Genomic DNA, 14,652 nt, shown 5'->3' with positions numbered 1-14,652 from the left:
AAGGTAGCCAGTGTTTCAGTGAGAATGTTATGGATTGATTTTAAGCAAACTGACCTTGACATATTGTCTGTAATAGGAAAAATACCATTTGGTTTTTATCCAGATCAGTTAGATAAAGATCCTGCAGCGCGTTTGTAGTGTCTGTCCTTAATGTCGTCCCGACACAATACAGAAATACTGTGTACTGACCTTGACATATTGTCACTGTAATGGGAAAAAAGGCCATTTGGTCTTTATCCAGATTGGTTAAATAAAGATCCTGTAGCGTGTTTGTAGTTTCTGTCCTTAACGCTGTCTCCGTACGATACAGAAATACTGTGGCGCCAAGTGTGCTCGTCGGGCTCATCGCACGGATATTGGTCAGCGTAACTACAATGAGCGGGATAAATGCACCGTGTGCAGTAAGGAAAATACGTGCAGTCGGTACGAACTGATCAACAACAGCGAAGTGCACCGTCTATGCTCGGACCCGTGTCTCAATGCATATAAATATGCAAACAAGCTCAAAGCAGGTATGTAACTTAATACTTACAATGTTCTTATGGGGAAGAAATGTAGATTTATCCATTGAGGATTTAAGAGGAAACTGTATCCTTTGGTTTTACTGTCCATGTATGATATGGATTTGTATTTTGCACCTTTAGTTCTGGCCTGTGTTTGTACACAAGGTATCCAGAAACAGGCAACCCCATTACTTATACAGTAAACCCTCGATATAACAGATCTTGATATACTGGATATTGAATATAACAGACAAAATATCTGATCAGACAGACCCTCGCCATAATGGATTTTCATCCATTATAGTGAGGGATCCTCGGTTATAATGGATCTTCGGATATAACAACAGACCCCTGTACCCTTATTGTGTGTTATATTGAGTGTTTACTGTACTGGTTTCCAATTAAGGGTAGATCATGGAAAGGTGTAAGCCTCTAGATATATCCGTGCATAACATACAGCGGCTTTTTTACCCCTTACAAGAGAGGTAGCCAAAAAACAAAAGCATAAAATCCACTCCCACTCATTCCATCCCCACTTACTCCACTCCCATTCCTCTTGCCCTCTTAACTTGGCTCCTCCTGGATGACGGGTCATCCCTTGCATCTAACCCACTGCCCTGGGTAGGAAGCAATGCAGTAAGACAGCACATATACAGCAAGGCTGCTTCATTTAATTGGCAAAAAAAAAAAAAAAAAAAAATCCGTCCCCAAATGCACGTGCATAAATTGAAACATATAAAAGTTGTGGAAATGCCCGTCTCTGGACGGCTCATATAGCATACGTTGTTTAGGAAAGGAGGAGGGATGTACCAGTGGGTTTCATGGTGGTTTAAAACTGTGCTGTTTCTTGTGACAATGCTTCTGACCCAAGGCAGTGGGCGAGATGCAGGGATGACCCGTCATCCAGGAGGAACCAAGATAAGAGGGTGGATGGGAGTGTAAGATAATATGATTATTGTCACTCATTCAAATTTTTATTTTAAACTCTGAATACCTCGATGGTGGTGAGATGAAAGGATTATTTAAAGAAAATGTTGCCTACCCCACATCTGCTGCAGGGGGCACCACTAATGTGTTATTTTAGTTTACTGCCATTCTCGCACTAAAGCAGTCCTTCCTTGTGCTCATACTGACCTCCCTTTCTCTTCTTGCAGTGGTGTGCTGCCTATGCCTGCGAGTTCTAAATGCCGAAACAGTGACGAACTTTGTGTACCATAACTCACACCAGCTTCGTATCTTCTGTTCGGACTCATGCATGAATGTCTTCATCCTCACCGTGCGGAAGATTGTTGTCTGTCGATACTGTATGGTTAGTGCCCCGTATCTTATTTTGCATTGGTTTGTTACCCAGCTTGGGTTGGTTCTTCTCTCTAATGTTGATCAATGATAACCTGTTTGTAATGTGTATGCTCGTGCCGTAATAGAAAACTATGACTTGCTTTGTTGTCCCGCAATAAAGATTTGAATATGCACGATAAGGAGCATATGCATCGATTAAAAGAAGACACAAGAAAGGGAAGCAATTGTACTTCAATTTTACGAATCCGGAGAAGGCATACGTTGAGTATATAGGAAGGAAGCATGGGAGATGCTGAATATCGTGAAAAGAAACGTAGAGGCATTGAAGAGCTTTGATGGGATTAAAACGTGTGAGAGTTGTCATAGTAAGGAGAGGGAGATGTGTAATGACGTAATATGTTGAAAGTAATAAATGTGGTGTCGATGAGAGGAACAAATGAACGAGTTACAAATTGGGGAGTGAGGTGTGAAGAACATGGACAAAAATGGATGATTGAGACACTAGTACATGCAGAGGACTTGGATCCCCTAACGGAGATGGACAAAGTTTGGTGAGTGACTTTGGTAGAGTTTGTGGGAAGAGAAAGTCGAAAGCTTTGTGAAAAGGGGAAAGTAACGGTGGAATCAGCATGAGAAGGACACAAGGTTGGTTCACAATTGTACAGTAGATCAGCCTGAGGTGGCTTGGTCATGTTACGAGATGAACAGAAGAGGACATTCGTAGAGGACTAATGAATCGGGAGTGAGAACGACGATATGCGTTAGGAGAAAGTCGGTGGATAGTGTGTAAGAAAATCTTTTGGTCAGTACCACTCTGAACACACCACTTCTTGTCCAATCAGTGAAGTTAAGCCATTAAACTCCGATGACAAGATTCTTGTCATTTGGTCAAATAAAACAAAAAATCATAAAACACCAAAATGTTTGATCAAAGACCAGAAAAATATGACGTCAGTCCTCGCTTCGCTTCCAAACACCAGAAAAATATGACGTCAGTCCTCGCTTCGCGCGAGGACTGACGTCATATTTTTCTGGTGTTTGGAAGCGAAGCGAGGACTGACGTCATATTTTTCTGGTCTTTGATCAAACATTTTGGTGTTTTATGATTTTTTGTTTTATTTGACCAAATGACAAGACATCTTGTCATCGGAGTTTAATGGGTTAGGCAGTGTTGGGTCTGATTAGTATTTGGATTGGTGATCCCCTGGGAAGCTCGCTGGCTGAGTGTGTTAGGGCGTCGTTACTTGCGGCGAAGGTCGAGGGGATGGGGGGTTCGAATCCTGCCACTGGCGAAGTTGAACCAAGAGCATGGTTCACTAAATGCCACACTACAAAGTCCTCTGTGAGGGGCACTGTCCTAGCCTTCTGATAGGGGGAAGTTTGTGATTTAAACCATGTCATCATCATCATCAGTACGTTGAACAGGATAGAATGTTCGTGGGCGGCAGAGGGGGTTAACCTGGCATAATTACTGGGGAAGTGATGAAGTGTGGTCTTTGTGTGATTTAGAAAATGTGGATTAAAAGGGATCATTTGCGTCTTGCGAGACTAGCCATCATGCTTCGTGAATAAATGCGGTTTTGGAGGAGGATTATTTGTTTATTGAGCTCTTGACAGTCGCAGAGCAAAGCAGGTAAAAGCCGAGAAAAAAAAAATTCTAGAGCTGTATAATGGGAACTGTGTTTTTCCTGTTGTGTTTGTAAATGTGTTGATATTTCAAAGTATTTTTATTTTATTTGTTTATTTATTTATTTTTTCCCTTTCTTTCAGGTGAAGAAATACAACTTTGATATGATCCACAAACAGGAACCAGGCCAGGGCAGCGACAAGTATTACTGTTCCGTCAACTGCCTCACCCTAGCGACACAGAACCAGTCAGTTCCTTTGGGGGCGGGGGGGGGAATCGCACGTGTTTGTTTTATCAATTGTAGGATAATTACGTGTATTTATTTATCAAAATGGTGTAATTGTATTTAATTATTGTTTTTAGTTTCTCCAGTGATGATATTTTTAAATTTGTGTTATTTTGAGTCGCAATTGTGTTCTATGTTGACACATTTTCATTGTGAACAGGAACAGTAACAAGCCTGATGCAGTCGGTCAGGCAACCTCATCCTCTACCGGTACGTCTGGAACCTCCAACAGTTTACAGACGAGCGGCAATACCAACTCCACCGCTACGTCAAACAACTCCACGGGCAGTTCCACGGCCACGATAGCACAGTGTAACATGTGCGGCATCATGGCAACCCCACAGTACCATATGGTTATGTCAGACAACACCCTCTGTAATTTCTGCAACTACTCATGTGCCATCAAGTACAAGTCAACCTACGGCTACCACGTGGCCACCACGACGGCATCGGGCACGGGCCTGCCAGCACCCGAGCCGACGACGGCAGATGCCTCCACTGGCACCATCACTCAGTCGGTTCCTGGAGATGGTGAAGGTAAGGAAGTGCGTGTATGTGTTTGTTTACCCAGTATCTTATGGGAATTGGAGCTACGCTCATGGTGTCCCGTCTTTCTATCTCCCAGTATCTAGTTTGCTCTTAAATTCACATATGGTTTTTGCACACACTATTGTTTTGTCCAGTTTGTTCCAGACATCCACCACTGTGTAGAAAGCTGTTCTTTTTCAGGTCCCTTTTATAACTGTTCTTTTTTAGTTTCTTTTCGTGTCCTCTTGTATTTCTCATGTCCCAATTTAGCAAGTCTTCTTTATCAAGGACTTCCATGCCTCTCATGATTCTATAGATGGTCAATAGGTCACCTCTTTCTCTTCTTTGTTCCAGCGTTGCTAATTCCAGCTTTGACAATCTCTCATATGACAGTTTTGTGTGTGTGAGTGAGAGCATGTGTGCCATATTTGTGCTTGCTCTTGTATGCTTGCTAAAGGTAACAAGGAGATGGGGAAAGAGTAACAGCTTGGAGAGGCTGTGGGAAATGTGTTGAGGAACAGAGGGGTGGGAACAGAAGTAGAAGAAAATTGGGGGCTTCAAGGTGGAGGCATGCGGGATGAGGACATAAAGGTATAGTGGGATGAAGAAGAAAGGAGAGGTTAATGACACGGAGAGAGGAGCGGACGTACAGTCGGGTACAAGTTTGACTGGGAATTTTTTAAAAGAATAAAAAAATGTCTCTGGAAGGAAGTGATAAAGAGGGGTGGGCAAGTCAGGCAGAGAGGAAAAGGTGAAAAGTCCAGATGTTGATGGAAGAGAAGGGTTATGATATTTCCGAGACGTTTTGAATGTGGAAGAGGATGGGGATGAATGGATTGTGGCAGTGGGAGGAACCAGGAATATGACTTGTGACAGGTGAGGAACGTGATCGGGCTATAGGGAAAGATGGGTCACAGAGATCATCGGAAATTGAGAGCTCATAAAGCACCAGGATTGGGTAGGTGTTATGCAGAATGTCCGACAGAGAGAGAAATGGTTATAATGGATTGGGTAGTGAGGGTTGTGTGTCGTATAAAGGGAGGGGCAAGGGGCGGGGGCAATGCCCCAGGGCGGCACATTTTGGGGGGTCGGCACTTTAGGTGAAAAGAAGGTAAACCAAATTCCCCCTAATGCACTCTTAATGCTTGATTTATTGATCATGATTTGTGTGTATAAACATTGTTTTGTGGGTGAATGTTACATGTGAATCATGCTAGGGACCATCAGATGTGGAAGGTGGTGGTGATGTGTGTGGTGTGTGGGGGCCACTTTTCGACTCACCCCAGGGCGGCACTTACCCTCTTGGGCCCCCTGAACAGCTGGCTGGATGGCCCACCTGGTGTCACCCACACATTACTCAGTCCTCCCTCAACACAAAGCTCAGTCCTAGTGAGACACCACAGAGTGGAGACCACAGCCTCTCCCATGGATACAGAAAATGTAGAACTACTTGTGACTACAGCTGTTATAGTGACCTACAGATCACTTAAAGCATGCTTATTTTAGTATAGAGGATGGAGTCGGACCTACACTATGTCCCAATTTTTTTTTCATATACATACATATATACATATACCAAGGTTCTTTTCCCCCTTACAAAGGAGGTAGCCAAAAAGAAAAAGGCATGAAATCATTCCCACCCATTCCATCCCTAAATACACTCCACCCTCCCTCCTCCCTCCTCCCTCTTATCTTAGCATCTTTTTTTCATATGAATCACTATATTTCTCATAATGAACTCAAAATGCCGTGGACAAGATTCACCCTTGTGTAGATTTGCATGTTTGTGTGTGAAGTATTTGTTGCCAATATTCAAATCATCTTGTCAACCTTCTTCCAAGTACTTATATTTTTATTTTGGCTATCGCCGGAGGTGCCAAGATAAGAGGGAGTGAAGAGGGTGGAGGGGAGTGGAGTATGTAGGGGGTGGAATGGGTGGGAGTGGTTTCTATGCCTTTTTCTTTTGGCTAACTCCTGAGTGGGAATGTTTTTGTGCCTTGTCCTTCTTGGCTACCCCCCTGGTAAGGGGGAAAGAAGCCTTGGTATATGTATGTATGTATGTATGTAACTCCTGTGTAAGCGGGAAAAGCCTTTGGTATATGTATGTATGTATTACTGGATTAACATTATAATTGGTGTGCGTATCCTTTCATTCCATATATGAAGCGGCCTTGCTGTGGATGTGCTGTGTCTTGCGACACTGCTTCTGAGCCAGGGCAGTGGACAGGATGCAGGGATGACCCGTCATCCAGGAGGTGCCAAGATAGGGAAGGGAGGAGGGTGGAGGGGAGTGGAATATATGGGAAATGAAATGGGTGGGAGTGATTTCTATGCCTTTTTCTTTTTGGCTACCCCCTGTGTAAAGGGGAAAAAAGCCTTTGGTATATGTATGTATGTATGTGTTGCTACTACACATACCTGATGTTGCATTCTTTGGTTTAACTTCATGCTTATATCAGCTCCATACGAGGTGATTGTTTTTGTACTGTATTGCATCGGTCAGGCCGGGGAGATGGTACTCTTTAGGAACTCCTCATATTGTTGATTTTCTTGGTCACTAAGTCTTGGGTAGCTGCACAGGCATTTTCTTTTAAATTTTCAACAAACAGGTCATACGTTTTTTTTCTCTCCCCTAATTTTGCTGAATACTCAAGATTTAATTTCCCAAAGGCACAGATCTTCCTGTGTATATCTCAATAAATTCACTCTTAAATTGGTGCAGCAGAAGACATGTTTACGGTACTGCTGAGTGCTCGCTCTATGGAGAGACATGCCTGAAAGTCACCTCATATGCCCATACGGGCTTAGATAGGTCCGAATCAGATGTTGGACAAACAGAGCCGACTTGAGGCTGCTTCACACGCCCACGCACGCTCGAAATGGCCCGAACCGGACACTGGCTGGACAGGCCACCTCAGCGTGTATAGGACCCTTAAAGGAGAGAAGGATGCCGGAGGACTGGGGAAGTGCTCGTATAGTCCCGCTTTACTAGGGAAAGGGGGACAATATGAATGTAGTACTTTTAGAGGGAACAATTTGTTAAGTGTAGCTGATATGTGGTATGTACAGATGATTAGGAGAACAGAGTGATTTGAGAGGAATGGTGTGAGTTGAAGGATGGTAGAGGGTCTGAAGATGAAATTTCTGCAGTTAGGTAGATATGTGAGAAGTGTCTTGGAAAAGTATTGGATTTTTTTTTTTTTTTTTTTTTTTTTTTTTTCTACAGTATATAAACTGTGTCTTGCAACACTGCTTTTGACCCAGGACAGTGGACAGGATGCATAGATTACCCATCATCCAGGAGGTGCTGAGATGGGAGGGAGGAAAGGAGGAAGGTGGAGGGGAGTGGAATATACAGGAAATGGAATGGGTGGGAGTGGTTTCTATGCCCTTTTCTTTTTGGCTACCCCCCCATGTAAGGGGGAAAAGAGCCTTTGGTATATGTATGTATTTATTATTTATTTTTTCTCTCTCTCTGTAACCTCTTCAATATGAATTAAATTCTCACGTGCAGCATTGGATGCCTAACATACGATGCATCACATACATACATACATATACCAAGGCTTTTTCCCCCTTTCAAGGGAGGTAGCCAAAAAGGGAAAGGCATAAAAACACTCCCACCCATTTCATCCCTAAATACACTCCACACCCCTTCCACCCTCCCTCTCATCTGAGCACCTCCTGGATGACGGGTCATCCCTGCACCTTGCCCACCGCCCTGGGTCAGAAGCAGTGTCGCAAGACACAGCACATCCACAGCAAGGCCGCTTCATTTAATCGGCGACCCCCCCTCTCCGTCCCCCCTTGCATATAAGGAGAGGACGGGGAGAAATCCCCTCGGGCTGCGTCAAAATTTACTCCCCCCCCCCGCCCATTCCTCCTCATGCAATCACAACATCCTCCATATACAACTACTCTCCACTCACATCTGTCTTCCGTCCTCTCCCTTCCGTCCTCTCCCTTCCTTCCTCAACAGACATTCCCCTCTTCCCCAAAGCCCCTTTCACCCCATCCATCCACCTCATCCTAGGATATCACACTCCTCGCATTATAAAATATAAAGTCACTGCAGTATTACTTGTTCTCTTTCAGCCTGAGTAGTAATAAACAGAAAACATGATCAAGCCAGTTCACTGAATTTGGGGGTCACTCGGTTACAACTACAAAATTAATATAATCAAAACTCCAATGCTGGTATCCTCATACATGCATTCATGCATCATTACGCCTACTTAGGTGTCATTGTAGGGAAGGAGCTAAGTATTTAGGGTCACTTGTAGCGGAGAACGGCGAAGCGGAGACCAAAGTAAACTGTAGAGTGAAGGGGAAAATGCATGAATATCTTGGTGGAATGGAAAGTACGTACATATACCAAAGGCTTTTTCACCTTATAAGGGAGGTAACCAAAAAACAAAAGCATAAAAACCACTCCCACCCATTTCATTTCCCATATATTCCACTCCCCTCCACCCTCTACCCTCCCTCTTATCTTAGCACCTCCTGGATGACGGGTCATCCCTGCATCTTGTCCACTGCCCTGGGTCAGAAGCAGTGTCGCAAGACACAGCACATCCACAGCAGGGCCGCTTCATTAAATCGGCAAACCCCCCCCCCCTCTCCATCCCCTTATGCAGAAAAGAGAAGACGGGGAGAAATCCGTTCAGGCTGCATCAAATTTTTCTCACACATACTACCTCACCCCCCATCCCCCCATCCCCCCATCCATTCCACCTCATGGAAAGTTTCATAAGAAATAGATACCTGGATGTAAGGAGAAGACTATACGAAGGGGTGTATGCGACACTGTAGGGGGGGTAGACTTGTCGTTGGGTGGTCACTGGAGGCGGTTGTGGTGTAGTTGGGAAACGAGCCCACCCGGCATACGGGAGGTCCTGGATCCGATCCACAGGGAGTGCCAGCCCTGCTCGTCAGTTCTTCCTTATGTCACCAACTTTGATAAAACATCAGAAGGGAGGAACTTGGATGATGGATAAGTACGGTGGGGGTGATGGATTAAATGAGAAACAAGGTGAGGAGAGTGGGTACAGAAAGGGAGCTGGTTTGAACACGTGGAAATAATAAATGGATAAAGATTAGCAGAAGAGGTGGATGTAATGAACGGATGACTGAGAACGGGATGGATGGGGTGAAAGGGGCTTTGGTTATGAGGGGAATGTCTGTTGAGCAATGAAGGGAGAAGGCAGGGGATAGGGGTGAGTGGAGAATGGTTGTGAATGGACGATAAATTGATTTAGTGTGGAGAGATTTCTCGTCTTGTTGTGTGAGTGAACGAGGGTGGTGGTTGCCATGTAACAAAGCGGTGGGACGCACACACGGCCAAAGGGACGCGAATGACCCTTCGTCCACAAGGAGCTAAGATGGGTGAGGGGTGGGTGCATCCTTTGGTTGGCCACCCTTGTGTAAAGGGGAAAAGAACATTTGGTTAATGTTGGTGTATACGTGTTGCTTGTACCTGTAGTCTGTGCGCTCTGAAGAGTCCGTTTGAGGGCATACGTTGTGACTTATGACTGGCCATTCTGCCAAATCAACCTTAGTACATGCCTCTTTCTCTTTTATTTCCCATGTATTTTTTTTTCTTTCTTTCTCCTGTGTATAAACTGTCTTGCTACATTGCTTCTGACCCAGAGCAGTAGGTGAAATGCATGGATAACCCATCATAAGAGAGGAACCAAGAAAAGAGGGAGGGAGGGAGGGGTGGCGAATGGGAGTGGAGTATGTGGGGGATGAAATGGGTGGGAGTGGATTTAATGCTTTTGTCTTTGGCTACCTCTCTTTTAAGGGGGAAAAAGCCTTTGGTATATGAATGTATATAGTAAAGGAAGCCATATAGAACAGTGATTATCACCTTTTAGGATTATAACACTGATTTGGATAAATTCTGTGACGCATGTCAGCGCTTTTTCCCGTGGTGCCATGCCGAGGTGTCACAGGTACGATGGGGGTGGTTAATTGTTATAATCCAAAACAGTGATATTCAATGTACTGTATAGCTTCCTTTACTATATACCCACATACATATACCAAAGGATTTTTCCCCCTTACAAGGGAGGTATCCAAAAAAACAAAGGCATAAAATCCACTCCCACCCATTCCATTCCTTACATAATCCACTCCCCTTCTACCCTCTTTCCTCCCGCTTATCTTGGCTCCTCCTGGATGACGGGTCACCCCTGCATCTTGTCCACTGCCCTGGGTCAGAGGCAGTGTCGCAAGACACAGCACATCCATAGCAAGGCCGCTTCATTTAATTGGTAACCATCCCCTCGTGCAAACAATTTCGAATAGTACATAGATGGGAAATAAGAGAGGTGTGGGCAAGATGCAGGGATGACCCGTCATCCAGGAGGTGCCAAGATGGGAGGGAGGAAAGAGGGTCAAGAGGAGCAGAGTGCATTAGGGATGGAATGGGTGGGAGTGGTTTTTATTTTATTTATTTATTTATTTATTTATTTATTCTTTTTTTTTGTTACATACATGCATACATATACCAAGGCTTTTTCCCCCTTCCAAGGGAGGTAGCCAAAAAGGGAAAGGCATAAAAACACTCCCACCCATTTCATCCCTAAATACACTCCACACCCCTCCCACCATTCCTCTCATCTGAGCACCTCCTGGATGACGGGTCATCCCTGCACCCTGCCCACCGCCCTGGGTCAGAAGCAGTGTCGCAAGACACAGTACATCCACAGCAAGGCCGCTTCATTTAATCGGCGACCCCCCCTCTCCGTCCCCCTTTGCATATAAGGCAAGGACGGGGAGAAATCCCTTCGGGCTGCGTCAAAATTTACTCACACATACTACCACACCCCCCCGCCCATTCCTCCTCATGCAGTCACAACATCATCCATATACAACCATTCTCCACTCACCTCTGTCTTCCGTCCTCTCCCTTCCTTCCTCAACAGACATTCCCCTCTTCCCCAAAGCCCCCTTCACCCCATCCATCCACCTCATCCTAGGACGTCCCCTCATGTTCACTCCCTCCACATCTGCCTTATAAGGGGGAAAGAGCTGTTGGTATGCAAGTATGCTCTAAAGGATGATTTGGCAGATTGGCTAGTTGTAAATCATGACGTATGCCACACCCAGAATGGAGTCTTCGGATTGCAGACTATAGTGGTGGGAATCGTCAGGTGTGAGTGGGCTAAAAGGGTGACGTTAGGCTACGGTCCTGAACCAATTTATATTTTTCCCCAATGGGTATGTTATTTGTATGGTGAGGTGTTCTGTGCTACAGTTCAAAACCGGTACACATGTTAAGCAACTTGACTGTATTAGGAACTTGGATAGCCATTACGAAGGTTAGGAGCCTGTGTGTATCTCTCCCGATCCTGTGATGACTTGAGGATTCATTATTTATATCTGTAGTGAGAGAATGGAAGTCGTCGTTAATTTTTAGTCGGATGGACAGAAAGCCTGTGTCAGGCATTTCACCAGTTTTGATTCGAGCCTAACCTGTTTGTCCTCTTGCAGGAAACCTACCGCAGATCAAGAAGTCCCAGGCAACGGAGATGAGTCCTGTTAAGAAGGGGAAACAGAGTCAGGTACGTTATTGATTACTTTGTGTAGTAGGAGGAACATCACTGGGTATTCACCCCAATGCTGCCCCCGGATTCTGGTTTCCTAGCCGCAGCTGCAACCACAGCCTCATTCTCAGCCTCAATGAGGCCCTTAAGCCCGACCCAGTCCTCAGTTGTGGGTTGTATCAAACCCAGGTCATACTGAAATTTAGCAGGCATATTCTTCTGATTTAAATCTGAATTAAGATTTTTTTCTTTTCCTGACAATGATCTCCATTTTTTGCCATTAATTCCCAATTGTCATTAATAACTGTAAAGTGTACAAATATATAAAAAAAATTCCCCCCAAAATGCCTTCGAGACACTTAAATTTGCTCATGAAAGAGCAAAAGTGTAGGGGGCTTCAGGGGGCTCTGCCCCTGGACCCCAGCCCAATGTACATTTTTTTTCTGGTTACCCACTAGTATGCCTACTTTAGCCAGTCCTTGACAGTTTAGTGTTGTGTGAGGCGGCGGACAATTTCATTCCAATGTGAGGCGGCGGACGATTTCTTTCGCTCCAACATGAAGAAACAACAAAGAGACCTCTCAGCCAAGCATGGGACGGCAAGAGCAGACCACTAGGCCCATATATCAATGCGCTGCAGGACATTGGAATGAAATTGTCCACCGCCTCACTGTTGTTCAACAGTTCAACCCAACCCACTGTGTTGGGAAATCAAAGAGAATGAGGAGGTAAGTCCCACTTGGTATACCTTTTCATTTTATTGAAGGTTTGAATAGCGTATTTGATAAGATCTACAGTGCTAAAGAATGAAGATGTTTGTATGTGGGGATCTGCTGTGGAGAAGCTCTGCATCACCAGCATTTTCATCCTTGGAGATAATATTGCATCAGAGAGACAGTCATGATATGGTTTTACATCACAAACTCCCCCCTATCAGAAGACTAGGACGGTGCCCCTTACAGAGGACATTGTAGTGTGGAATTTAACGAATCATGCCCTTGGTTCAACTTCACTGATGGTAGGGTTCGAACCACCATTCCCTCGACATTTGCTGCAAGGAACGACGACCTAACCCACTCAACCAGAGACTGTCATGCAGATGTGAAGGAGGGTAGCATAACCAAGGGACGAGAGAAGTTGAGTGGTGGCAGTCTATCAATCCATTGTCTCTGGTCTCTTTTGCAGAAGACCTGTGTCCTCCAGTGATAGGTCCATTTGTACGAGAATGCTGTATTAGGTATCATCAACATAGCTAGATTGTTTTCACAACGGAAATTATGCGAACCCTATGCAGACATGGTCGTCTTCATTTACGTCTTGGAAATGATGTTGGTGTCCTTTGATTGCATGGTCTTGGTTCAACAGTTATGGTCAATGCCTAGTGGTACATACATGTACTGGGTGTTCAGGATATATTCGACACTTTTTTGGAAAAGAAAGAAAAACGTATCTTGGCCAAAAATTTATGTTCTCTCAAAATTCAATTTGTATCTCTTAGAGTATATTTTGCCAAATACAACTCACTCAAAGAAGCCGTCCTGGGCTTCCATTACGGCCTCCAGGCGATACCTGAACCTGCAGCACGTAGCCTTCACGGTGTCCTTCGAGAGACGCCTGAACACCAGTTTGATCCTGCCAATCAGCTCATCCTTGGTGTTGCAGGTGGTATGATTGGTGCCTTTTTCAACTACGCCCCACACATAATAGACCATGGGGTTGCAATCAGGCGAGTTGGGGGGGGAGGGGGCAGTTGTTGTCACAGGTGAATTTGTAGCAGTTCTCTGACGAGTTGGGGGAAGGGGGCAGTTGTTGTCACAGGTGAATTTGTAGCAGTTCTCTGACGAGTTGGGGGGAGGGGGCAGTTGTTGTCACAGGTGAATTTGTAGCAGTTCTCTGACAATCACTTTTGGGTTTTCCCGGAGGTGTGAAACAGAGCTGAGTCCTGCCACACGTATGATCTTTCTGCAGCCACCCTCTCCACCCAGTGCTTGACAACAGTGGACAGCAACTAAATACAGCTATCTGAAGTGAGTCTAAGTCCCTCTTCAAAGATGTGGTGCACCAAGATGTGGCCTTTGCACAAAACGCACCCAAAGATCATCACAATTTGAAGGAACTTGGTCTTCATGAAGCATGGGACATCGGGCAGACTGTAGACTAGCCACCTGTTGTTTTGCGTGTTGTGCAACCATTCCTGACAGAAGTTCTTCTCGTCTGAGAAGAACCAAAGCATCCCTGGGTTGACTGGGTGTTTGACGTTCTTGAGGAGTTTCTTGGCTTTCATAAGGTGGTTCTCTTGGACCTTGGTGGTGAGAAGTTGGCCTTTGTGTCTCTTGTATGAGGAATAGCAAAGATCATTCAGCGCTTTCCTCATAGTCGCTACTCCGACGCCTATCTCTATCGCCAAGGTCCACATTGCCTTGATCTTGCTGGCAAAATTCGTGGCCAAATGCTGTGAATTTGAATAGCTAGAAGAAGACTTTGCTTGCAGTATTCCAAGAAAGCTTCATCAATCAAACATTTGTAAAGGTTTAGCTACTTTCATTTTTCCATTCATTTTCTCAATATATGACACTAAGGTAAGTTGACTTCTGGAGATTTGGGGGAGGAAAAAAAAAAAAGATTGCTCAGTGTAAATGCAGCATTAGAAGTATGACCTCCCTTACTATTAACCCATTCAACTCCGATGACAAGATGTCTTGTCATTTGGTCAAATAAAACAAAAAATCATAAAACACCAAAATGTTTGATCAAACACCAGAAAAATATGACGTCAATCCTCGCTTCGCTGCGAGCGAAGCGAGGACTGACGTCATATTTTTCTGGTGTTTGATAAAACATTTTGGTGTTTTATGATTT

At 44.7% G+C, this 14,652-nt stretch overlaps 1 protein-coding gene across 1 annotated transcript in view; it reads left to right on the top strand.

The window, feature by feature from the left end:
• The window catches only part of woc (zinc finger protein without children), a 118,377-nt gene that overhangs the window by 19,292 nt on the left and 84,433 nt on the right, over positions 1-14,652 (top strand). Inside the window, exons 6-10 of the mRNA XM_076195871.1 lie at positions 311-512; positions 1,658-1,812; positions 3,573-3,676; positions 3,876-4,252; positions 11,741-11,811. Of these exons, the coding sequence (XP_076051986.1) occupies positions 311-512; positions 1,658-1,812; positions 3,573-3,676; positions 3,876-4,252; positions 11,741-11,811 (909 nt within the window). The remainder of the gene's footprint in view (positions 1-310; positions 513-1,657; positions 1,813-3,572; positions 3,677-3,875; positions 4,253-11,740; positions 11,812-14,652) is intronic.

Source organism: Oratosquilla oratoria, chromosome 12 (assembly GCF_046742065.1).
Source record: "Oratosquilla oratoria isolate Oo_2021 chromosome 12, ASM4674206v1, whole genome shotgun sequence".
NCBI classification, from domain to species: Eukaryota; Metazoa; Arthropoda; class Malacostraca; order Stomatopoda; family Squillidae; genus Oratosquilla; species Oratosquilla oratoria.
The sequence above is the reverse complement of the archived record's forward strand: the minus strand, read 5'-3'. Positions and strand labels throughout refer to the sequence as shown.